Here is a 26,582-nt window from a genome sequence, read left to right on the forward strand (position 1 = left end):
CAAGTGAAAATGGTCTTTAAAAATACACACAAGTAGTGATTTAGTCAGAGAAACCAACCAAAACAAGTCTTCAAGTCACCGGTCTTCTTCATTCTCGTCGTCGTCAGAACTGTCCTCATTTTCTTCTGAAGATGAGCGCTCAGGTTCAAATCTGTAAGGCTGGATACCACCAGGACATTCAGCTGTCAAAATCTCTACTTGTGGGCCATTTTCTTCTTCTGTATCGGTAAACTCAAAGCTAATTTCCTCAGCATCGCTCCTATTTTCTGGTGTGTCCGCCATTGCAACTGCACCGAGTGGTTACTGGTATGACGTCACGCAGCTGTTCCATTGACCGAGAGGGGGCGCTGCGAACGCGGGAAATTTCAAGTGATGGGCATGACCAAATAAGGACCGATTACAACCGCGGGAAGCTTTTGAAAAATCGACGGTCAATTTATTTCGAATCTCGAAAGCATTCTGGTGCAGAATAATGCGACTTTTATCGCCACTGCGTGACGCCTTTAAGGTGTGCAACAGTACGAGGTCGTCGTTGTCATATATTTTGTTTCAGAACTCTCCACACATTCTCTATAGAGAGCGTGCACGTGACTTCACGAGGTCACGTGATATTTGTTTATCTGCCATCTTGGACGGCATAGCCGCGCATAGAACTTAGACGAACCCGTTCTAATTATCAAGTGTGTGGGAGTAGATCTTTCGAGAATGGTTATATCTTGTTCAGCATTTGGTTGTACCAATAGACAGGGCCAAAAGGAGGGCCTGTCATTTTATAGATTCCCCGCAGACGAGGAGAGACACGCAAAATAAAATGTCTACAAATGCATAACTTGTTTATAAAGTTCTTCCTATCAGATTGTGTAAAGTACTGAAAAAGAATATGTATGTTATTTTAGGCACATAGAGGTGCAATAAAATTGTTTTTTCAATTTGTTTGAATATAGAAGGTGGACAACGTCCTGCATAGTCTCTTTATGATAAACGTCTTAATGCCACTTACCTGTGAGGTTATCAAGTAGACATTCTTCTTCGGAACCTTCCAGAGGTATAGTTGGGATACCCATCCCGCAACAAAATATTTATAAGCTTCCAGGCTCTTGTGAGCTTTGAGGGCTTTGCCAGTGTAACACGATTCACGATTAACAAGAAAATTGTAAATGTCGTGGTAGGCCAGATCGGGCAAATCGCCGGCACCGCAGCTCCGAATTTCCCTGAACAAGGATTGCGGCAAGTTGTACGGATCTGCAATCCCCAACCTGGAACGCTTTTCCACGTAACGCTGCCTCACGTCACCTTCAAGATGCTGAACAAACTTAGACAAGTAATCGCGCGATGTAGATGGGGTATTTTCCGAATTTTCTTGGGGATTACTCCTTGGATCCATTACGCTCGTGCAAGGTAAACAATCCTGAAGCCGTCCAATATGGCGGAGTAAACACGGACGGGTCACGTGACTGCACATCCTGTATTAGGGACAGAGGGGACACACCCTCTTCTTCCACAGCCATGCCTTTGTAATGTGTGCAGAATGTGGTTTTGCGTTGTCTTGTTGAAATCTCCTTGGAAAAGAATGCATCTTGAAGGCAAAATATGTTGCTCAAAAATCTCAGTGTACTTTTCTGCACGAATGCTCCATCACAGAAGTGCGAGTTACCTTTTCCAAGGGCATTGATACCGTACAACCCCATACCATGACACACCCTGGCCTGTGGACTTGTTCCTGGTAACAATCTAGATGGTTCTTTTTGTCTTCAGAGCACACGGCATCCATTTCTTACAAAAACAAAAAACACCTGAATACTGATTCATCTGACCACAATACATGATTCCACTGTGTGATGGTCCATCCCGGATGCCTCCAAGCCTAGAGAAGTCGACGGTGCTTCTGGACACAGTTTACATAAGGCTTCTTTTTTAAACAGTAAAGTTTTAACTGGCATTTGTGAATGAAACTTTGTATTGTAGCTTGATAAAGGTTTGTCAAAGTAATCCTGAGCCCAAGTAGTTCCTTCAGCTATAGATGAATGACGGTTCTTGATGCAGTGCTGTCTGAGGGATCGGCGATCACGGGTGTTCAGATTAGGCTTGGGCCCTTGCCCTTTACGCACCAAAATTCCTCCAGATTCCTTAAATTGTTTAATGATATTAAGCACTGTAGAGGGTGAAATATTGAAATCCCTTCCTATCTTTCTTTGAGGAACATTGTTTTCAAGCATTTTGATAATGTTCTCACGTATTTGTTGACAACCTGGAGATCCTCAGCTCATTTTTGCTCCTCAAACCCTAGACCTTTCCTGGATACTGATTTTGTCCCAAATCATGATTATGATCACCTGTTTCAAATCACATCATTATTTAATTGTTTTACCTCATTACTAGCCCTAAATTGCCCGTCCCAACTTATTTTGGAATGTGTTCCAGGCCTGAAACGCATATTAACAAATGAAATGAAACATCTTGGGTTCATTCTGTCCGCAATGAAATACAAGTCAAAGTACATTTAGAAATCACTGCTTTCTTTTTTATTTGCATTTTTCATACCCTCCCAACTTTTTTGATTTGGGGTTGTATTTCATCTCATCTCATTATCTCTAGCCGCTTTATCCTTCTACAGGGTCGCAGGCAAGCTGGAGCCTATCCCAGCTGACTACGGGCGAAAGGCGGGGTACACCCTGGACAAGTCGCCAGGTCATCACAGGGCTGACACATGCAGTAGACACAGACAACCATTCACACTCACATTCACACTCACGGTCAATTTAGAGTCACCAGTTAACCTAACCTGCATGTCTTTGGACTGTGGGGGAAACCGGAGCACCCGGAGGAAACCCATGCGGACACGGGGAGAACATGCAAACTCCGCACAGAAAGGCCCTCGCCGGCCACGGGGCTCGAACCCGGACCTTCTTGCTGTGAGGCGACAGCGCTAACCACTACACCACCATGCTGCCCGGGGTTGTATTTAAAATAAATAAAAAAAAAAAGACAGGTTGATGAGGGAACAATTGTTTATAGGTATGTGATAAATGTCGCTGTACAGTAAATAGATAAATTAAATGGAGTAAATTGAATGAACCCATACCCTCTTTCTGTCTCGAACCCCTTTCACATACAAAATCCGTTATTGTATGAGGTAAAAACAACATGGAATAGATGATAAATTTTCAATCACACTCAGTCTTCCATAAAGGAAAAGCAGTGGATATCGTGTATTCCCACCTGACTGTATTTAACGAGATACGATGAAACGTGAACCATGCGAGACCAGATATGACATATAAGTAACGAAGCGGCAAGTCCATTGTAGTAAAAATACCAAGCTGAGACATTGATGAGTTAGCAACATGGCACGAGTCGAGCTGCATCATGTATCTTTTGAGATACACTACCGTTCAAAAGTTTGGGGTCACCCAGACAATTTTGTGTTTTCCATGAAAAGTCACACTTTTATTTGCCACCATAAGTTGTAAAATGAATAGAAAATATAGTCAAGACATTTTTCTGGCCATTTTGAGCATTTAATCGACCCCACAAATGTGATGCTCCAGAAACTCAATCTGCTCAAAGGAAGGTCAGTTTTATAGCTTCTCTAAAGAGCTCAACTGTTTTCAGCTGTGCTAACATGATTGTACAAGGGTTTTCTAATCATCCATTAGCCTTCTGAGGCAATGAGCAAACACATTGTACCATTAGAACACTGGAGTGAGAGTTGCTGGAAATGGGCCTCTATACACCTATGGAGATATTGCACCAAAAACCAGACATTTGCAGCTAGAATAGTCATTTACCACATTAGCAATGTATAGAGTGGATTTCTGATTAGTTTAAAGTGATCTTCATTGAAAAGAACAGTGCTTTTCTTTCAAAAATAAGGACATTTCAAAGTGACCCCAAACTTTTGAACGGTAGTGTAGTCTCTTCCAGTTTCTGAACATTTGTTTTGTTCAAGCAAAGGCTGGTGTATAACATTTTGGCTTATGCAGTACCGTATAATCGCTGTATCCTCTGACTCAGTAAACATGGTTTGAGCTTACAAGCATGACCCCTTGAACTACATTTCCCACACACCCTACTTATAGACAGTGCACCTGCTTTCACTTTCACTTATTACTTGCCTTATTTAAACCTCACCTTCTGTTAGTTTGTCTTGCACTGGTTTGTATTCTCCATGCTGATGCTTGTTGTGTTCCTCACGTCTACTGTCGTGTTTTCATGCCTGGTGTTTTTTGTTGCTTTGACTATCCTGTTTAAATAAAGGTTTTCCACACTTGCATCCATTGCCACGCCTCAACCATGATAAAAATATTAACGCGGCACAGGTCGACGTGCTGCTTCAGGAATCATTTAATCCACTCCCCTTTCTGAATTGTTTGAGCTGATACCCATCCCCATAGCTGGGATGTATCATCTCGTTTCCATACATTTTATTTCCTAATGCGGGGCGTCCTAACCATGTGGTAGTCTGTTTACAAACCGCTCACTCGGCAGCCAGTTCGGAAAAGTCACGTGAGGTCATGTGTGGATCAGAGGTCGCTACCACCGTAGAGCCACAGCAAACATGGTGGATCACTCAGATCGAACGAAGATTCCTAAATTGAGACCGAAAACAATGATTTTAAGGAAGTATCCGAAATTGTCAGAGGCAAAACGTGCCAGAAAAGAGACGGAAAAAACACGATAGACAAACCGAGTAAATACAGTGGTGCTTGAAAGTTTGTGAACCCTTTAGAATTTTCTATATTTCTGCATAAATATGACCTAAAACATCATCAGATTTTCACACAAGTCCTAAAAGTAGAGAAAGAGAACCCAGGTAAACAAATGAGACAGAAATATTATACTTGCTCATTTATTTATTGAAGAAAATGATCCAATATTACATATCTGTGAGTGGCAAAAGTATGTGAACCTTTGCTTTCAGTATCTGGTGTGACCCCCTTGTGCAGCGATAACTGCAACTAAACATTTCCGGTAACTGTTGATCAGTCCTGCACACCGGCTTGGAGGAATTTTAGCCCATTCCTCCATACAGAACAGCTTCAACTCTGGGATGTTGGTGGGTTTCCTCACATGAACTGCTCGCTTCAGGTCCTTCCACAACATTTTGATTGGATTAAAGTCAGGACTTTGACTTGGCCATTCCAAAACATTAACTTTATTCTTCTTTAACCATTCTTTGGTAGAACGAATTGTGTGCTTAGGGCCGTTGTCTTGCTGCATGGCCCACCTTCTCTTGAGATTCAGTTCATGGACAGATGTCCTGACATTTTCCTTTAAAATTCACTGGTATAATTCAGAATTCATTGTTCCATCAATGATGGCAAGCCATCCTGGCCCAGATGCAGCAAAACAGGCCCAAACCATGATACTACCACCACCATGTTTCACAGATGGGATAAGGTTCTTATGCTGGAATGCAGTGTTTTCCTTTCTCCAAACATAACGCTTCTCATTTAAATCAAAAATTCTATTTTGGTCTCATCCGTCCACAAAACATTTGTCCAACAGCCTTCTGGCTTGTCCACATGATCTTTAACAGACTGTAGACAAGCAGAAATGTTCTTTATGGAGAGCAGTGGCTTTCTCCTTGCAGCCCTGCCATGCACACCATTGTTGTTCAGTGTTTTCCTGATGGTGGACTCATGAACATTAACATTAGCCAATGTGAGAGAGGCCTTCAGTTGCTTAGAAGTTACCCTGGGGTCCTTTGTGACCTCGCCGACTATTACACGCCTTGCTCTTGGAGTGATCTTTGTTGGTCGCCCACTCCTGGGGAGGGTAACAATGGTCTTGAGTTTCCTCCATTTGTACACAGTCTGTCTGTCTGTGGATTGGTGGAGTCCAAACTCTTTAGAGATGGTTTTGTAATTTTTTCCAGCCTGATGAGCATCAGCAACACTTTTTCTGAGGTCCTCAGAAATCTCCTTTGTTCGTGCCATGATACACTTCCACAAACATGTGTTGTGAAGATCAGACTTTGATAGATCCCTGTTCTTTAAATAAAACAGGGTGCCCACTCACACCTGATTGTCATCCCGTTGATTGAAAACACCTGACTCTAATTTCACCTTCAAATTAACTGCTAATCCTAGAGGTTCACATACTTTTGCCACTCACAGATATGTAATATTGGATCATTTTCCTCAATAAATAAATGACCAAGTATAATATTTTTGTCTCATTTGTTTAACTGGGTTCTCTTTATCTACCTTTAGGACTTGTGTGAAAATCCGATGATGTTTTAGGTCATATTTATGCAGAAATATAGAAAATTCTAAAGGGTTCACAAACTTTCAAGCACCACTGTATAGCTGGCCAGCTTTCCCGATGGAGGGCCGAAAAGGCAAAAACAAATGCGGCATCTGATGTCAACCTTGCCAAGATGCTGCTGGGCAGATGAGTGACAGGCAGTGATGGCTTACAAAAGAATGCTAATTGGTATTTTTATGCCCCGATGGCCGAAAGGCCCGAAGGGGGATTATGTCGTGGCGATGTCTGTCCATCCGTCCGTTCGTCCCAGGAAGGGTACTCACCTTCTGAAATCAACTCCTCTCACAATTTTTGGAGGAATTTCACGAAACTTGACAGGATTCTTTGATGTCGGTAATACGCATATTGCAATTTCATTCAATTCAGTCTCATTTTACCAGAGTTATGGCATCGTTGCCAGCGAGGGATATTGTGCTCTCAGAGCACTCTTGTTACTTATTACATCAACTTTTATACAGGATAGAATTGAAATATTCCAAATCTAAAGCACCTGTGAGCTTGAAGGCTCTTGAGCGCTCGCTCCTGTGTCGGAGGCCGCCGGTTCCGCCATGTTTGTTGCGACCTCGCTCATTATAATAATAATAAGTTCAATTTATATAGCACCTTTCACAAAACCCAAGGTTGCTTTACAGTTATAAATAAATAAATAATTAAATAAATAAAGTAAGTCCACCAAATAGGAGGCCAGGATGTCATTCCAATGGTGTAGCAGCCACAGTCCTACCAAAAGGCACACGAAAACAAGTCCCACACCGCCAGCACAGCCACTGCAACGACGCTGGCACCATCACTCAAAACACCACGCCATAGATCCACAAAGCAAGCACAGAAGCACCGTCACGCAGAGCGCTGGCAGAGACGCCACCAAGCAACATCGCTCGGAACACCACGCCAAGCGTTAAAGCACAGAGCACTGGACAACCACGATGTTAAAATGAGCAACAAGCTCACTGCAGTCCATAGCGAGGAGCACAGGCATCACCCACAGCGAACCAAGGCCTGGAGGGAACCGACGCCCAAAACTGGGTCCAGAGCTACACCACAACCGGCGGACAAAAACACTCAAACAAAAACAAACATCAAACTACACAAACACACACACACACAAAAAAAATATAAATAAATCAATAAAATAAAATAAAAAAGCTCCGGTGCTATTAGGATAAAATTTGGCCGTTTCCATACCCAAGTATAAACATAAGCACGCGGTGTTTTTCAAGTACCTAGGGGTTATTCTATTTCCACAGGGCACTATTCATCTTTTTAAAATGTCACCATGTGTCACTTTAAGTGGAAACATCAGAATCCTGTTCATTTGAGAAAGAGAGAGAGAGCACATTCACATAACTTTTATTGCAGTATATTGTTCTACAACCCCGATTCCAAAAAAGTTGGGACAAAGTACAAATTGTAAATAAAAACGGAATGCAATAATTTACAAATCTCAAAAACTGATATTGTATTCACAATAGAACATAGACAACATATCAAATGTCGAAAGTGAGACATTTTGAAATTTCATGCCAAATATTGGCTCATTTGAAATTTCATGACAGCAACACATCTCAAAAAAGTTGGGACAGGGGCAATAAGAGGCTGGAAAAGTTAAAGGTACAAAAAAGGAACAGCTGGAGGACCAAATTGCAACTCATTAGGTCAATTGGCAATAGGTCATTAACATGACTGGGTATAAAAAGAGCATCTTGGAGTGGCAGCGGCTCTCAGAAGTAAAGATGGGAAGAGGATCACCAATCCCCCTAATTCTGCACCGACAAATAGTGGAGCAATATCAGAAAGGAGTTCAACAGTGTAAAATTGCAAAGAGTTTGAACATATCATCATCTACAGTGCATAATATCATCAAAAGATTCAGAGAATCTGGAAGAATCTCTGTGCGTAAGGGTCAAGGCCGGAAAACCATACTGGGTGCCCGTGATCTTCGGGCCCTTAGACGGCACTGCATCACATACAGGCGTGCTTCTGTATTGGAAATCGCAAAATGGGCTCAGGAATATTTCCAGAGAACATTATCTGTGAACACAATTCACTGTGTCATCCGCCGTTGCCAGCTAAAACTCTATAGTTCAAAGAAGAAGCCGTATCTAAACATGATCCAGAAGCGCAGACGTCTTCTCTGGGCCAAGGCTCATTTAAAATGGACTGTGGCAAAGTGGAAAACTGTTCTGTGGTCAGATGAATCAAAATTTGAAGTCCTTTATGGAAATCAGGGACGCCGTGTCATTCGGACTAAAGAGGAGAAGGACGACCCAAGTTGTTATCAGCGCTCAGTTCAGAAGCCTGCATCTCTGATGGTATGGGGTTGCATTAGTGCATGTGGCATGGGCAGCTTACACATCTGGAAAGACACCATCAATGCTGAAAGGTATATCCAGGTTCTAGAGCAACATATGCTCCCATCCAGACGACGTCTCTTTCAGGGAAGACTTTGCATTTTCCAACATGACAATGCCAAACCACATACTGCATCAATTACAGCATCATGGCTGCGTAGAAGAAGGGTCCGGGTACTGAACTGGCCAGCCTGCAGTCCAGATCTTTCACCCATAGAAAACATTTGGCGCATCATAAAACGGAAGATACGACAAAAAAGACCTAAGACAGTTGAGCAACTAGAATCCTACATTAGACAAGAATGGGTTAACATTCCTATCCCTAAACTTGAGCAACTTGTCTCCTCAGTCCCCAGACGTTTACAGACTGTTGTAAAGAGAAAAGGGGATGTCTCACAGTGGGAAACATGGCCTTGTCCCAACTTTTTTGAGATGTGTTGTTGTCATGAAATTTAAAATCACCTAATTTTTTTCTCTTTAAATGATACATTTTCTCAGTTTAAACATTTGATATGTCATCTATGTTCTAGAGCAATTCCAGCGTTATGGACGTGACACTTGAACTCAAAATGGCAACAAATGACCCAGTGCATGTTTTATTGTCTCCCAGTATTTAAACAGGTGTTGCATATTTTAAGGCTGTACCATACTGGAGAAGTGATAGAACAAGAACAATTCCCATAGTACATCTAGGGCATGCTAGAAAACGCCAATAAAAGATGCGTTATGGATGTGACAGAAAAAGTATCACTTTTCTTGGGTGACTGTACGTTTTTATCAAACTCTGTGAAATTGTAAACCTAATGTCGAAATGGAGATATCCATTTGATAGAGGGGTCCAAGGTGAATATTAAAAAATCTTTGTTTAAAATATTTTGTATTTCATGCAGAGTTTCGGAAGGAAACGTCAGCGTTACGGATGTGACGAAATTCCGTTATGGATGTGACGCGTCTGAAATAGACATGGCATATGTTTAGAAAATCAGCAATTTAACCACCATAACCCTTTGAAAAACTCTCTAAATATCAGCTAAAACTATCAAAGTTCTTAAATAATATTTAGGATGGCTATTGTTTTGCTGTTTTGTGGATTTTAGCATACATTTCTGTGGCTTGTGGCAATAATATAGAATTGTACATGATCAAAGTTGATTTTAGCTTGGGGTTTACATTATAAGAAAGAAAGACTGACAGTGACATATTAGGTTGGTTACAAATTGGTTCAACTTATTCACATCTGTAAAATACAGGCCTAGGTGATATCTCTGGGAGTGGTTTTGATGTATTACATGTTGCTTGATTTTTGCATGGTGAGGTTGACATTTACATGGAATTGCCCCTATTCTGAATAAAATATGGAATTTTGAAACGTCCACATCATTGCATTCCGTTTTTATTTACAATTTGTACTTTGTCCCAACTTTTTTGGAATCGGGGTTGTATTTTATTATTAGTTCCTGTTGTCAATGTCATTGTGTCTAGTTTATTTATGAAACTTTATCAGAGGTATGTGTGTACACGAAAAGGAAGCTTGATATAAGTTCTATGGTTTCAGCTCTCCGCGTTAGATCTTGGAACGTATCCCCCACAGATACGGCACTCCCACTGTATCTGCTGATGTTTTCTTTGCTTGCAGTTTTGAATTCGCTGCCGGTTGCTTTACACTGAGGTAGTGTTGGTAGTGCCGTTGCAATATCACTACATCGTTTGCGTCGCCGCCATCACAACACGTAAATCTGATGGTTCTGATTCCCACTGGACCCGTAACAAAAGATTTCCGGAAATGTTATCAGGTCGACGGTGGGGTAGGTTAAAGTTTCGACTTTGCCATTTTACTCCCATTCCTACAGGACACCATTATAGCATAATAACAGAAAATATACGTTTTTCACGCACACACACATACACATACACACATTTACTTATTCCTCTGACAAAGAGGACTGAAAAATACTGATACTGAACAGCATTGTGTGTGTGTGTGTGTGATTGAGATCAGATCCCCTGCTGTTCTGTTCTTGCCAGGACACATCTGGCTATGTGCAAGTCTGCAAGTCGCTTGCTCTGTCATTCTGATTACAGCATGGCTGCCTGGGGACACACACACACACACACACACACACTGAATTATTCACCATGTTCAAAAGATGCAGATCAAGTAACTAGCTTTACAGACCTCTCTCTGTGTGTATGTGTGTGTGTGTCGTTCTCTCTGTCACTCTTGCCTTGCCTTTTTTTCTCCGTCTCATTCTCTTTCCCTGTCTTTGTGTTTCCCTCTCTCTTTTATACCGCATTCTCTGTTTCTCTCTCTCTCTCTCTGTATCTGTATATGAAGTTACTTTCTGATATTAGTTTCTCTTCAGCTGGTGTTTAATTAAGTGTGTATCATGTATCTGTCTATTCTAATCAATGAAGTTCATTCCAGAAATTTCGACAGTAAACAGTGTATCCGTGTATCACTTCATCAGTACTCTGTGTGTGCGTTAAATGATGTCTCGATTTCTCTTTTTTCATTATCTTAAAGAATCAACGAGACACATTATATCACTTAATTCCCAGTGTACAGAAACCAAACACCTCATTTGATTAAACAAACGTGTGCGACAGCCAGAGAACCCCTTCACATGTTAATATTCTCTCAAAGTCCCTCTCACACCAGAATTTGGTCTTCTCAGGCAGTCTCCTGTCCCTACCAACTCTTTAAGGCGTATGGGTGTGGCACCGATCTCCATTTCGATAGCCCTCGGCCTCTCGCTTATACAGCTAGGGTTACAGTAGGGGGTTACGGTCCTCTGGTAACCGCAAGAGTTTGACTTCCCGACTCACATCTGTATTGCAGCATGCCTTGCCAGATGGTAGTAGGTACCATTTTTATGATGGTATGACCCAACCCCGAGTAGAACTCATGATCTCCCGATCAAGTGGCGGACACGCTAACCACTAGCCCAGATATTATCCACACTTCTAATAAAGACAGACTCCACTGAAGTGAAACGTGCTTCTCTTTTCCATGAGTAAAGCTTTAAACTCTTGTTACACCCAAAAGACAGAACCTCATGTTTAAAATCGTAATACTGACTGTGGTTCAGGAGCAGGAGGAATATTGTGACACCAGGGATAAGATCACAAACAGAAATGATCTGTCTCGCTATGATATTCGCTATCCAGCAACTTAGCTGAGCCGGAGAGATTACAGGCAGACTGCATAAAGATCTTCACTGGAACTCACGGGGCTATGGTGGGATTGAAAATAAATATAAATATCGGTGTTTCCACATCATTTTGGTGTCTATATATATATATATATATATATATATATATATATATATATATATATATATATATATATATATATATATATAAAACCCCGATTCCAAAAAAGTTGGGACAAAGTACAAATTGTAAATAAAAACGGAATGCAATGATGTGGAAGTTTCAAAATTCCATATTTTATTCAGAATAGAACATAGATGACATATCAAATGTTTAAACTGAGAAAATGTATCATTTAAAGAGAAAAATTAGGTGATTTTAAATTTCATGACAACACATCTCAAAAAAGTTGGGACAAGGCCATGTTTACCACTGTGAGACATCCCCTTTTCTCTTTACAACAGTCTGTAAACGTCTGGGGACTGAGGAGACAAGTTGCTCAAGTTTAGGGATAGGAATGTTAACCCATTCTTGTCTAATGTAGGATTCTAGTTGCTCAACTGTCTTAGGTCTTTTTTGTCGTATCTTCCGTTTTATGATGCGCCAAATGTTTTCTATGGGTGAAAGATCTGGACTGCAGGCTGGCCAGTTCAGTACCCAGACCCTTCTTCTACGCAGCCATGATACTGTAATTGATGCAGTATGTGGTTTGGCATTGTCATGTTGGAAAATGCAAGGTCTTCCCTGAAAGAGACGTCGTCTGGATGGGAGCATATGTTGCTCTAGAACCTGGATATACCTTTCAGCATTGATGGTGTCTTTCCAGATGTGTAAGCTGCCCATGCCACACGCACTAATGCAACCCCATACCATCAGAGATGCAGGCTTCTGAACTGAGCGCTGATAACAACTTGGGTCGTCCTTCTCCTCTTTAGTCCGAATGACACGGCGTCCATGATTTACATAAAGAACTTCAAATTTTGATTCGTCTGACCACAGAACAGTTTTCCACTTTGCCACAATCCTTTTTAAATGAGCCTTGGCCCAGAGAAGACATCTGCGCTTCTGGATCATGTTTAGATACGGCTTCTTCTTTGAACTATAGAGTTTTAGCTGGCAACTGCGGATGGCACGGTGAATTGTGTTCACAGATAATGTTCTCTGGAAATATTCCTGAGCCCATTTTGTGATTTCCAATACAGAAGCATGCCTGTATGTGATGCAGTGCCGTCTAAGGGCCCGAAGATCACGGGCACCCAGTATGGTTTTCCGGCCTTGACCCTTACGCACAGAGATTCTTCCAGATTCTCTGAATCTTTTGATGATATTATGCACTGTAGATGATGATATGTTCAAACTCTTTGCAATTTTACAGTCGAGCTCCTTTCTGATATTGCTCCACTATTTGTTGGCGCAGAATTAGGGGGATTGGTGATCCTCTTCCCATCTTTACTCCTGAGAGCCGCTGCCACTCCAAGATGCTCTTTTTATACCCAGTCATGTTAATGACCTATTGTCAATTGACCTAATGAGTTGCAATTTGGTCCTCCAGCTGTTCCTTTTTTGTACCTTTAACTTTTCCAGCCTCTTATTGCCCCTGTCCCAACTTTTTGAGATGTGTTGCTGTCATGAAATTTCAAATGAGCCAGTATTTGGCATGAAATTTCAAAATGTCTCACTTTCGACATTTGATATGTTGTCTATGTTCTATTGTGAATACAATATCAGTTTTTGAGATTTGTAAATTATTGCATTCCGTTTTTATTTACAATTTGTACTTTGTCCCAACTTTTTTGGAATCGGGGTTGTATATATGTTGATAATATTTAGTAGTAATATCCTCATTCATATGCATGCATACACACACACACACACACTTTCTGTCAGAGGATGGAAGGCATGTTAGTGTGGGTGTATTCGATTCTTTAGTGTTGTGGATCTGAAGACTGCTGGGAGTGCAATCCAAACTCCAACCGAGAAGCACTTGCTGTCAGGGTCAAAAGGTCATCCGGCATGCGCTATCATTTAATCCATTACAGAATCATCTCTTCGGAGTATCATTTCCATAATTTGACTGCAGTGCAGGGTTTATTTTGGTGAATCTCAGTTATGGAGACACTGTGGGAAATCTGGGCAGGTTGGAGACATGATCTGGCACTGAAACACTCGCGTTCACGCTATCCCTCCCTCCCTTTCTCACTCTCACTCCTCCGTGACTTCTTGTTTTGGGCTTTGAGCCAGCATAAAATTGCTCGAGGATGTCCAAGCAACGAGGAGATAGGCATGTAATATACGATTTTATCCTATCTGGATGAGTTATTAAATAAGGATGAAGCCAGGGGAGTATACAAACAGTGTCCTTGTAAAAAGGGTTTACAGCAACAATAATCCAGATTTACTGTATTTACTCTCTCTCTCTCTCTCTCTCTCTCTCTCTCTCTCCCTCTCTCTCTCTCTCTTGCTCGCTCATTGTATTTGTTTTTCTCTCTCTCTCACACACTTTATTCAGCTGTCATTCCTTGTTTGTGAAAAGTTTTGGCTTGTGTCAGCACTGTTTTCACCTTGCCACTAAGAATTACCATTTAGAAACAGATTAATACGATGAAGAAAATTTTCACCCTCCAAGTCATATCTCCTGTCATTTTAGTTCAACGTAAATAATTTTCGGATTTCAACACGCTTCAAATTCCACGTCACGCTTTCTGACACGTGCTGAACTATGAATTTAGGCTGTTATGCCTCAAGCTCAGGCTTAGCTCTTATTTCTAAGCAAGTAACACATGATTTTTAGGTAATGACTGCTTCAAAATCTTTAAGATGCGTGTCGCACTACGGGATTTTTCTACCAAAAACGGCGCTGAAAAGCGCGCCATATTTTGCATCGGTTTTGCTGGCTGATCCAGTAACTACAGTGGATATAAAAAAGTACACACCAGGTTAAAATGATAGGTTTTTTCAGATATAAAAAAATGAGACCACAATAAATAATTTCAAAACTTTTCCCACCTTAACTGTGACCTATAACCTGTACAATTCAATTGAAATACAAACAAATCTGTTAGGGGGAAAAAACATAAATAAAAAAAAACCCCGACAATAAGCTGGTTGCATAAGTGTCCACACCCTTAAACTAATACTTTGTTGAAGCACCTTTTGATTTAATTACAGCATTCAGTCTTTTTGGATTCACACCTGCCAAATAAAGTTCAGACATTTCCTCAGTTGCGTCCTCCAGCAAAAGCCATGTCAGCTTACAAAGCATCAAAGGGATCTCATTGTTGAAAGGTATCAGTCAGGAGAAGGGTACAAAAACATTTCCACGCCAGTAGATATACCATGGAGCACAGTGAAGACCGTCATCAAGAAGTGGAGAAAATATGGGACAACAGTGACGTAACCGAGAACTGGATGTCCCTCCAAAATTGATGAAAAGACAAGACGAAAACTGGTCAGGGAGGCTGCCGAGAGGCCTACAGCAACACTGAAGGAGCTGCAGGGATTTCTGGCAAGTACTGGTTGTGTACTACATGTGACAACAATCTCCCGTATTCTCCATATGTCTGGACTATGAGGTAGGGTCAAAGAAAAACATCCAGTCTTGGCTAAATTCATCTCATCTCATCTCATTATCTCTAGCCGCTTTATCCTGTTCTACAGGGTCGCAGGCAAGCTGGAGCCTATCCCAGCTGACTACGGGCGAAAGGCAGGGTACACCCTGGACAAGTCGCCAGGTCATCACAGGGCTGACACATAGACACAGACAACCATTCACACCTACGGCCAATTTAGAGTCACCAGTTAACCTAACCTGCATGTCTTTGGACTGTGGGGGAAAACAGAGCACCCAGAGGAAACCCACACAGACACAACATGCAAACTCCGCACAGAAAGGCCCTCGCTGGCCACGGGGCTCGAACCCGGACCTTCTTGCTGTGAGGCGACAGTGCTAACCACTACACCACCATGCTGCCGTCTCAACTAAATTAAAAAAAAAAAAATTATAAATACATCAACTCTCCCAAAAGCATGTGGGAAAATGTTTTATGGTCTGATGAAACCAAGGTTGAACTTTTTGGCCACAATTCCAAAAGGTATGTTTAGTGCAAAAACAACACTGCGCATCACCAAAAGAACACCATACCCACGGTGAAGCATGGTGGTGGCAGCATCATGTTTTGGGGTTGTTTTTCTTCAGCTGGAACAGGGGCTTTAGTCAAGGTGGAGGGAATTATGAACAGTTCTAAACACTAGTCAATTTTGGCCCCAAACCTTCAGGTGTCTGCTAGAAAGCTGAAGCTGAAAAGGAATTTCATCTTTCAGCATGACAGTGACCCCAAAAAAGTTTTGGAATGACCTAGCCAGAGCCCAGACCTAAATCCAATTGAAAGTCTGTGGGGTGACCTGAAGAGGGCTGTGCACAAGAGATGCCCTCGCAATCTGACAGATTTGGAGCGCTTTTGCAAGGAAGAGTGGGCAAATATTGCCAAGTCTAGATGTGGCAGGCTGATAGACTCCGACCCAAAAAGACTGAATGCTGTAATTAAATCAAAAGGTGCTTCAGAAAAGTATTACTTTAAGGGTGTGCACACTTATGCAAACAGCTTATTGTATGTTTTTTTTTATTTTTTATGTTTTTCCCCCTAACAGATTTGTTTGTTTTTCAACTGAATTGTACAGGTTACACGGTCGTCATTTAAAACGAGTCCCTGTCTCAAGCCCTCTAGAACCAGCCTCAGTCCAACACAGTCATGGATGATGTTCCCATCTCATCTCATTATCTGTAGCCGCTTTATCCTGTTCTACAGGGTCGCAGGCAAGCTGGAGCCTATCCCAGCTGACTATGGGCGAAAGGCGGGGTACACCCTGGACAAGTCGCCAGGTCATCGACACAGACAACCATTCACGGTCAATTTAGAGTCACCAGTTAACCAAACCTGCATGTCTTTGGACTGTGGGGGAAACCGGAGCACCCGGAGGAAACCCACGTGGACACAGGGAGAACATGCAAACTCCGCACAGAAAGGCCCTCGCCGGCCACGGGGCTCGAACCCAGGACCTTCTTGCTGTGAGGCGACAGCGCTAACCACTACACCACCGTGCCGCCCCATGGATGATGTTAAAAGTGGTAAATGTATCCTGTAGGGGCGCTATTGAGGTGATTATTCGTTGATAGTTACTGGCACAGCCAGCAAAAACAAACAGTGCAAAATACCGAACGCTTTTCTATGCCCTTTCTACGCATTCTGTAAACAGAGCATGTGGTACAAAAATCCTGTGGAGTGACCAAATATATTAGTTACATGACGTCCAAATAAATTGGACTTGAAGTCTAAAAAAGAAATGTGTTCATAAATAAAAAGTCGTCTTTATTATATAAGGAAAAGGGTTAATCTGACACCTAAAGTCTCATAAACTGTATAACATTTTATATTTAATACAATAACTACTCATTAAAATCAAATGAAATTATCCATAGTTTAATTAAATATGTAACTCTGCATAAACAGGTAACAATTATGGCATGTAGTTCTTTAGTAATATTTATTTTGAAAAGAAATTGTTGAATTGTTGACATTGCTGTGGAATAAGTAGAATGAAACACTTGGGGATGTGCTGTTATAGGAAAATAATCAGTTTTAGGGTGGTTTTATAGGTACGAGAGGTGTTTTTTCATTGCTATTTATTTTTATTTTATTTATCCATTTCAGGAAAAGTCTGCATTAATGTCAGCATCCTTTACTGCTTTTTTCTTTTCTCTCACCTTTGCTTCTTTCTCTTCTCATTTACAGACACCATGCTGTCATCAGGAGCAGGTAGGATGTGAGCTACAGACTCGTGTGTGTGTGTGTGTGTGTGTGTGTGTGTGTGTGTGTGTGTGTGTGTGTGTGTGTGTGTGTGTGGTCATTTATGCAGCAGACTCTGTGCTGAGCATGTGTATGGTTTCATCATCCATCATATAGGATGATGAATCCTGTAGGATGATGAATGATGTCGGAAAAGTACTATTTTTATGCTGGATTTTTGAATCATTTCATTTCTTTCGAGCTTAAACAGACAGAACAGCATTTGGAAGAGGAATCTTTATGGCTTCTTAGTTACTGTGTGAATAATGACTCTATAATCATTGTATAAACTGACCAGTTTTGGTTAAACAACTTGGAAACTGTTCCCATCAAGGGCAGCTTTCTGCATGCGTGATTATTGCGTTTTATTGCAATTGTAATGAATGGCATCTGCAGCAAAATGTTGCATTTACTCAACTTTCCTTTTATACATTGTGTCTCTTCCTGATGTACTATTGCATGATGATGCCCTTTATTGTCACTAGTCACATGTACCAGTGAAATTAGCCGTCAACCTGTCCGTACATATACAACATACAATTGACATAGGGTAGACAGGACAGGAAGACAGGGATAAAGATAAAAAGGAAACACAACATGAGGAGAGATAAGGAAAAAAAGAACCCCCCCCCCCCCCCCCATGCTCCTGTCAGGAGTACAGTGTGGGAACATTTAAAAAGCCTTTGCATAAGCACACAACAACACAAGTACACTTTAAACATGGGACTTGAGGGGGGGAATCAGGGGTAGGGGGTAAGGAGGGGGAGGAGGTAATCCAGCGCAAGCAAGCAGCCGTGCGCTCCTGCAGCCATGAAGGCGCTGGTCACGCACCCGCTTGTCACACTGGGGGTAAAAATGGCGACCGCGGAGAGTTAGAGAGGAATGCAAGGAATGAGAGTGTCTCCCGGCAGTGACCTTCAGGGGGAAATGTTCCCTCAGCAACGGCCTGAACCAAGGCCGGTGCTGTCTCAGGGCACCGAATGTCGATAAGATATGAATTGTTTGGTCTTTCCAGACGCAGTCTTTGCACGTCCACACCGCTCATCCATATCTGTCCATTCCATCCATTCTATTCAAATTGATCTCTGAAAAATGTATTCCTTGCAAAGCTGAAAGCTGCTCCGAGATAACCATTTTGTGGTTAAAGTTCTGAATGTCCACAGTCTGTGTGCCAACAGCTTTGCCCACCACTCCAATCATATCGGGCAGCTTTGTGGGGCTTTGAACAGCTGTCACCGTTGTCTGATTTCCTCGATATACCAGGGCAGTGCCTAATCCAATCAGCAAAAGTCCTGTAATCATGGTTCCGAATAGGTAGATATCTTCAATGTCCTCCACAGAAAGAATCGCCAGGCACATGACCTGCCACCGCTCCCACGCATCCATCGTGTAACCAGCCGCAAACGCTCCGGCAGGACAAACGGGTTCCCCCGAACCCAAACTTCTCGTCGAGAAAACTGTGTCAGTTTCGTTAGGAGACCAGTTTATCAATTCCCTGCTTTTTTTAGTTTAGAAAGTAATGCAGGAAGAGTCTCTTCAAAAAGTACAGCAGACAAGACAAGACACAGAAGCACAAGCAGGGAAAAAAGGAGGGAGAGGGAGAGCAGAAAATGCGACCGCCTTCCGTGGAAGCATGGAAAGAAAAAAAATTTTCAGGATTGCATGTCAGGATATCTTCAAATGCTCCCGAGTGCTCTTAATGTGACAGTACAACAGTAAATGCACAAGACAGCACACTCTAATTCCTTTCAAGACAACCAAGAAACCAGTGTAAACAATTATCTGTATTCTCCACCTTGTAGGATGTGAATGGCATCATTGTTGACTCTGAACTAAAATTTGACAAGCAGGACAACTAGCTTTTTTCCAGCTAAGAACAATTCCCAAGCCAAACTATAACATATTGTCATGCAAAGATCTGGAAATTCATGCTTTAATTGATTATTATCATTGCTACGCACTAACTACCATGAGCTAGCCTAGTCATTAGCGGGTCCACCTTTCAATTGGGAGACCGTGAGTTCTACTCACAGTCGGGTCATACCAAAGATGATCATAAAAATGGTACTTACTGCAGTCTGGCAAGGCACACTGCAATCCAGATGCGAGCGGGGAGTCACCAGAGGACCTGTAACTCTGGCTGTATAGACAAGAGGCCGAGGGCTATAGAAGTGGAGATCAGTGCCCCCAATGCGCCTTAAGGGCCTGGTTAGTACTGGGACGGGAGATCGCCTGGGAAGGCCAGGTCCTGGCACAGGAAGGCACTTTGATCTTTGACTATGCACTGCCTAAAAGTGGAGTTCCCAATGAGTGTAAAGCGTGTTAATCATGGGCGATTGCTCTAAGACAACGAGGGAGGCTCAGCCTCCTCTAAAAATGACGAACATCGTGTAGGATGAATTGCGCTAGGCTTATGTTATAGCCGACCTTATAACATTGCTATTTCAGATACAGAATCATAGAAATATATGTGCTCAACCCACTACAGTGCGAAATCATTCCGTTATAACTTTCCCCAGTTCGCCTAATGTGTGCGTGAGTTTTTCCCCCTTGTGACAGCGCGATGCAGCCCAGCCTCAGTGGATTGGGAACTATGTGCTTGTCAATCTCAAAATGCAAGACGATTATTGGACAAATACTGCGAAAACGCCCGTCCACGGAGTCTCACGGACTCCCAGCCTCAATGGACTTCAATGGCATTTGGGAGCTCTGTGCTTTTCAATCTCAAAATGCAAGACGGTTATTGGACAAATACTGAGAAAACGCCCGCCTACGGACTCCGAGCCTCACATGGGAGGGACATGGCAGTTTCCGCAAGGAGACTGGTGATTGGTGAAAGCGGCCAGATATTTTCATTGATTGACAGCTCGTTTCAACTATAGACAGGCAGCGGTACAGTGTTGCCAGATTGGGCGGTTTTAAGTGCATTTTGGCGGGTTTTGAACATATTTTGGGCTGGATAACGTCAGCAGTATCTGGCAACATCAGTTCAGTCCCATGCGAATTCGCAAGTGCTGTGGTTTATTGTAAGAGCTCAGCTTACATTTCGATTTCATTCATTACATACGGTTTCTACCAGCTTTTTTAGTTTGTATATATTTTCATTGTAAATAAAGTGTAAATGGGGCGGCACGGTGGTGTAGTGGTTAGCACTGTCGCCTCACAGCAAGAAGGTCCTGGGTTTGAGCCCCGGGGCCGGCGAGGGCCTTTCTGTGTGGAGTTTGCATGTTCTCCCCGTGTCCGCGTGGGTTTCCTCCGGGTGCTCCGGTTTCCCCCACAGTCCAAAGACATGCAGGTTAGGTTAACTGGTGACTCTAAATTGACCGTAGGTGTGAATGTGAGTGTGAATGGTTGTCTGTGTCTATGTGTCAGCCCTGTGATGACCTGGCGACTTGTCCAGGGTGTACCCTGCCTTTCGCCCGTAGTCAGCTGGGATAGGCTCCAGCTTGCCTGTGACCCTGTAGAAGGATAAAGCGGCTACAGATAATGAGATGAGATGAGATGAGATGAGATAAAGTGTAAATATAGTGTCAAGTTTGCTATCTTAGTTCCAGAAATTTCGTTTATTTGAGTGACTGAACTTGAACTTGAGGGGGCTAGTCAGCTAGCAAGAAAGCTGCGCACTGATACCAAGCATTGCTGATTTAATTTTGGCGAAGCCATTTGCCAGTCTTCCTTTCGAGGAAAAAATTAAAATTAAAGAGCAGGGTAGATCAACGCCTCAAATTGACTTGGTGAAAAAGGTAGGGAATAATACTCGTTCCTTTCAGCTCCCCTGGTACGAGAAAGTGAATTGGCTAACAGCAAGTGACCCACATCAACAACAGTAAATAGGCTACTTTAGTAATATGTCATGGATGGACCAAAAATATAGAATCTATTTAAAATGTTTATGCTGAGTATATTATATTGGAATATATATTTGTCTGGATATGAATTAAACACAGCTACAATTTGGAAAATGTTTTTAAACAAAAACACAGCCGAGAACATTTCACACTATAGACCTGGATTAAAAGTGAAGGGTTATCAAAATTGTCAATAAAACATTTCTCAGTCAAAATAAGTAAAATATAGGGAAAGTGTCATTGAATGAAATGTGTGGCACCCAGCTCTATGTTTGGCTCCCCAAGGTCAGTGCTTGTGCCTATTCCAGAACACTCTGCTATTACTGCTGAGGTTCCTGACAAAGAGCTGCTTTCAATAATGATCAATTTTTAAACATGCCACAATTTTAAAATATAAAATGTTAAAATATACCCCCCCAACACCACCATCATGTATATTGGACAGTAGGCTAATGGGCCAAAAGAACCTGTTATTTCACAGTTTGTGACCCTGCCAACAATCAGCCAGATCAGAGGCAAGAGTATGGGCAAAATTGATGTTTTTTCTTTTAAAATCTGGAAATATCGTAACCGACCAGCCTCCCCTGTTTGAAAGACTACCAGCCGCCACTGGTGTTAATAAATAACCCCATGTTATTTGTTAAAAAAAAGCAAATTAAAAATAAGCACTGGATAAAAAACCCATCTACCTTATGGGAATAAAGTTACAAATTTCATTGCCCGATGATCCAGTGTTTAGGAGACACATTGCTTTGCACTTATGATCGGGTTCCCTGTGGTAGTACCCGTGCATTGTTCCTATGTACGTATGGACTTCATACAGTTGCAAAAGTCAATGTATTACCATATTCTCTTAAGTATGGATCTCCGTGCCACTCTTATTAATTCATATCGATTAATGCAATGACCTTTACATGACACTGTCAGTCAAATATGTCCCATCCTCAGTTGGTTCAAACTGCAGCTGCTAATCTTCTGGCTCGCACTAGAACAAGAGCAAGCATCTTCTCTTCTTCTATGCCCACCAGTCAAATATGAGTTGAAGGTTTTGCTTTTAAATCTTTACACAGCATGGCACCAATGTGTACTGTATCTCTGACCTCTGCTTCACACATTCTGCCTCGAGAGCCTCTAACCAGCTGTTATAAACTATTGGTTGTTTTTTTTTTCCAATGAAATTTAAATTTTAAGGCTTTTAACTGCATCAGGCTGTGCAGATTGAAGTGTGCTGCCAAGAACCTAACAAGATCTAATACACAAAGTGTAATAAGTGTACATTAGTGTTGATATTCATAACGATAATGCAATAATGGGAGCAGAGCAGTAGCTAAGACAGTATTTGAAATCATGTTGGATGCTGTTCATGCCAGTTTATTCTTCACTGTACTGGGATTGTAGTCCAATATGGGAGAAAAGCAGGAGACAGTCGAAAAAGAGGCTTTCAGGACAGAACAGCTGTTAGACAAAGCTGGGTTTTAGCAATTTGGGCCCCATCAGATGGAAGGAATCAGAACAGATTGAAGGGATTTCTTTGTACTTGGTGAGCATCTGCTAGATATATCCGCAGTTCACTGATTGAGTACAGGCAAGTCAAAAAGTCTGAGTCCATTCCTGAGAATTGTTTTTATTTCAGCAGTTCTTAAATTCTTGAAATTCTACCATTCTTCATATCCTTGTATAAGTCTAAAATAGTATTTTTTTATTGGTGGAAAGCATTAAAGACATACAGGACCATGTTAATGAAGACATGCAACATGTTTTACCAATAGTACCCTTTCATCAAAGGGGGAGGCACGTTGGTATGGTGGTTAGCACTGTCACACCACAGCAATAAGGTTCAAGGTTGGAGTTTGCATGTTCTCCCCATGTCTTTGTGGGTTTCCTCCGGGTGCTCCGGTTCCCTCTCACACTTCTAAGACATGCTTACTAGGTAAAAACACCCAGCACAAGCCAGTGCATATTTAGTGCCAGTCACAAGCCTGGATAGACTGGGGATAGTTGTGTCAGGAAGGGCATTTGGTGTAAAAACCTTTGCCAAATCAAATATGTGGAACAGATCTGCTGTGGTGACCCCTAACAGGAACAGCCGAATGAAGACCCTTTCATCGAAGGAGCTCTTAAACAGCCAAAAAAAAAAAAAAGATTTGTGTCAGGTTTTTTTGATGCACTACAAGGAGGGAGAGTTGTGAAATCAAGGCGGAGAACTGTCAGGAAGAAAGAGGGAATACCATTAGGCAGTTTTGTGAGAAAGGGTGATAAGGCAGAATTGGGAAAGAATGACTGTTAAGGAGTATCTTTAGGGAACACCATGTGTTAGCAGGGCAAGAAAAAATCATAAGGCTGTTGTCAGATTGTTGGAAAGGTAGTCCATGGGGGATATTGAGTTGTAAAGGGAGTACTGTATAGTTAGGGAGGACTGTTGGGGATTAGGTGAGGATTTGAAACTTGAGGGAGTATGATGAAGGGAGGACTGTTAAAGGTCCTAAGTCAGCAATACTTGGAAAGCAGATGTCGGTGCAGGATAATGAGGGAAGGTGATAAGAGAAGAGAGTGAACAGTAAAGGAGGATGACTCAGAGTTATTATGAGGTAGAATTCTTAAGAAGGAATGGTCTTAAAGAGGGATTGAGAAAAGATGGTGAGGGAAAGTGAGCAGAAATATTTGTTGGATGATAGAGGAAGATCATTATGGAGGATTGTACATGATGGACTGAGAATTGATGATGAAGGAGCATCATTAGCACATGTTGTAAGGGAGGCTTGTGACCCATAATTTTTGAGGAGGATCTTAAGAGTTGGTCATGAAGGACAGTAATTAGAGAGGATGATAAGGCTTGTAATGATGGTCTTTAGGGTTAATAGTGAAGGAGCATGACTATGTTGAGTGTTGAAGGAGGATCCCAAGGGACTAATGTAAGGGAAGCTCTTTAGGGTTAAGGGTAAAAGAGCTCATTAGAGTGGTTTGCCATGGAGAATCATAAGCAAGGGAGCAAGAGAAGATCATCAGGAAGGATTTGTATGAAGGATGGTAATGAAGAATCATGAGGGTAGATAGTGAAGGAAGATCATCTGGAAGGACTTAGGGAGGGCAGTGAGAGAAGATCATCAGGGAGAAATGAGGAATAAGGGAGAAATAAGGGATGATCTTTAGGACTGATTTTGAATGAACATCATTAGGGTGAAGGGTGATTGAGAATCGTTAGGGAGGATGGTGAAGGAATATCATCAGGGAGGAATGGAACAAGGGATCTTTAAGTTGATGGTAAAGGAGAATCATTAAAGTGGTTTGTCACTGAGGATCATAAGTGAGGAAGCAAGGGAGATACTTTAGAGTTGATGGTAAAGGAGGATCATATGGGTGGATAGTGAGGGAATATCATCAGTGAGTAAGCAAGGGAAGTTCAAAAAGGTGGATTTTTTGGATACTGGTGAAGGACGATCATTGGGATAGATAGAGAGTGATAACCAGAAGATTGTGGGGAAGAGTCTTTAGGGTAGAAAGTGAAGGAGGGTCATTTGAGTGGTGCAGGGGGTGGGTGGTAAGGGAGAATCTTTAGGGTAGATGGATTAGGAGGATTGTTTGGGTGGTGAAGGAGGATCTTTCAGGTAGATGGTAAAGGAGAATTGTTTGGGTGTTGGGGAGGGATCTTTAGGGTAGATGGTAAAGGAGAATTGTTTGGGTGTTGGGGAGGGATCTTTAGGGTAGATGGTAAAGGAAGATTGTTTGGGTGGTGAAGGAGGATTTTTAGGATCAATGGTGAAGGAGGATTGTTTGGGTGGTGAAGGAGGATCTTGAGGGTAGACGATAAAGGAGGATTGTTTGGGTGGTGAGGGGGGATCTTTAAGTTAAATGGTGAAGGAGGATCATGTAGTTGTGAGGAAGGATCTTTAATAAGAGATTGTGGAGGGGAAGTATTACAAGTAAGGCTTGTTGGATATGATTTTTTGGATTTGTGCTAATACTGTGGGGACCATCAGAATGGATGGTGAGAGTGCTAAAATTTCAATGGAGAGCTCTGCTGCATTTACATGTAATGGCAAAATTTCAGCAAAATCTTATGCAAGAAAGAGCCTTAATTCTCCATAACATCAAAGATATGGTGCACGCAGCATCCGGTACCAAAACCTGGGTATGGAAACAAAGAACAAAAGAGGGTCGTAAAGAAGGATAGTGAGGGCATCAGGAAAGACCATGAAGGGGAATCATTAGGGTTAATTGTCAGGATATATCATCATGAAGGATTATGGAGGAGGATGTTTAGGGTAGGTGGTGATGGAAGAGGATCATTGCATGAACGGTGAAGGAAGATCATCAGGAATGGATGTCACAAAGGCTTGTGTGGAAAGATCATCATGAGGTGTCTTTAGGGTTGACGATGAGATAGGACTGATCGGTTAGTGAAGGGGGATTGTTAGGTTGAATCTTTAGGATTACTTGGTGAAGGAGAATCATTAGTGAGGACAGTGATGGATGAGTGGGCGTTGAGAGTCAAAGCTGACTTATACCAGCGTGGTAATCACCAGCAGCCCACAGCAGACCACTTACAGCCTCTTAACATGCTGAAATTTTGAGCTGTTTTTCAGCTTTTATTTTGATAATTTATTTATTTGTTTGTTTTATTCATTAATTAAATTGAACGGTTAAGTGGCATTTGCAGCATTTTGAGTTTGTAGAGTGACTTTGTTTTGACCTTTTTCTCATTAGCTGTACAGCATTAGCTAATGGACAACCTCATTCTCCATTCTCATTGAGATGGGAAGTTGCTTTGATGGCAGGAAAAAAAACAACTGAGTGTTTACTCTTCATTTGAGGTGATTTTAGCAGTAGCAGAGAAAAGGTGGATGCTATTAAACCTTGAAACTTGGGGCACTGAAAGTAAAGTTTCGAAAGGTCAAATGTGAACTGCAAAAGTAAATAATCAACCCTTATGTTTTAACCTGGGCGGCACGGTGGTGTAGTGGTTAGCGCTGTCGCCTCACAGCAAGAAGGTCCTGGGTTCGAGCCCCGGGGCCGGCGAGGGCCTTTCTGTGTGGAGTTTGCATGTTCTCCCCGTGTCCGTGTGGGTTTCCTCCGGGTGCTCCGGTTTCCCCCACAGTCCAAAGACATGCAGGTTAGGT

The 26,582-nt window shown here is 42.0% G+C and overlaps 1 protein-coding gene across 1 annotated transcript in view; it reads left to right on the forward strand.

Annotated features, from left to right (window-relative positions):
* The window catches only part of LOC132897219 (cadherin-4-like), a gene marked incomplete at its 5' end in the record, with an annotated part of 970,760 nt that overhangs the window by 439,299 nt on the left and 504,879 nt on the right, over positions 1–26,582 (forward strand). Inside the window, one exon of the mRNA XM_060938690.1 lies at positions 17,564–17,587. Coding sequence (XP_060794673.1) covers positions 17,564–17,587 — 24 coding nt within the window. The remainder of the gene's footprint in view (positions 1–17,563; positions 17,588–26,582) is intronic.

Source organism: Neoarius graeffei, chromosome 13, assembly GCF_027579695.1.
Source record: "Neoarius graeffei isolate fNeoGra1 chromosome 13, fNeoGra1.pri, whole genome shotgun sequence".
Lineage (NCBI taxonomy): Eukaryota > Metazoa > Chordata > Actinopteri > Siluriformes > Ariidae > Neoarius > Neoarius graeffei.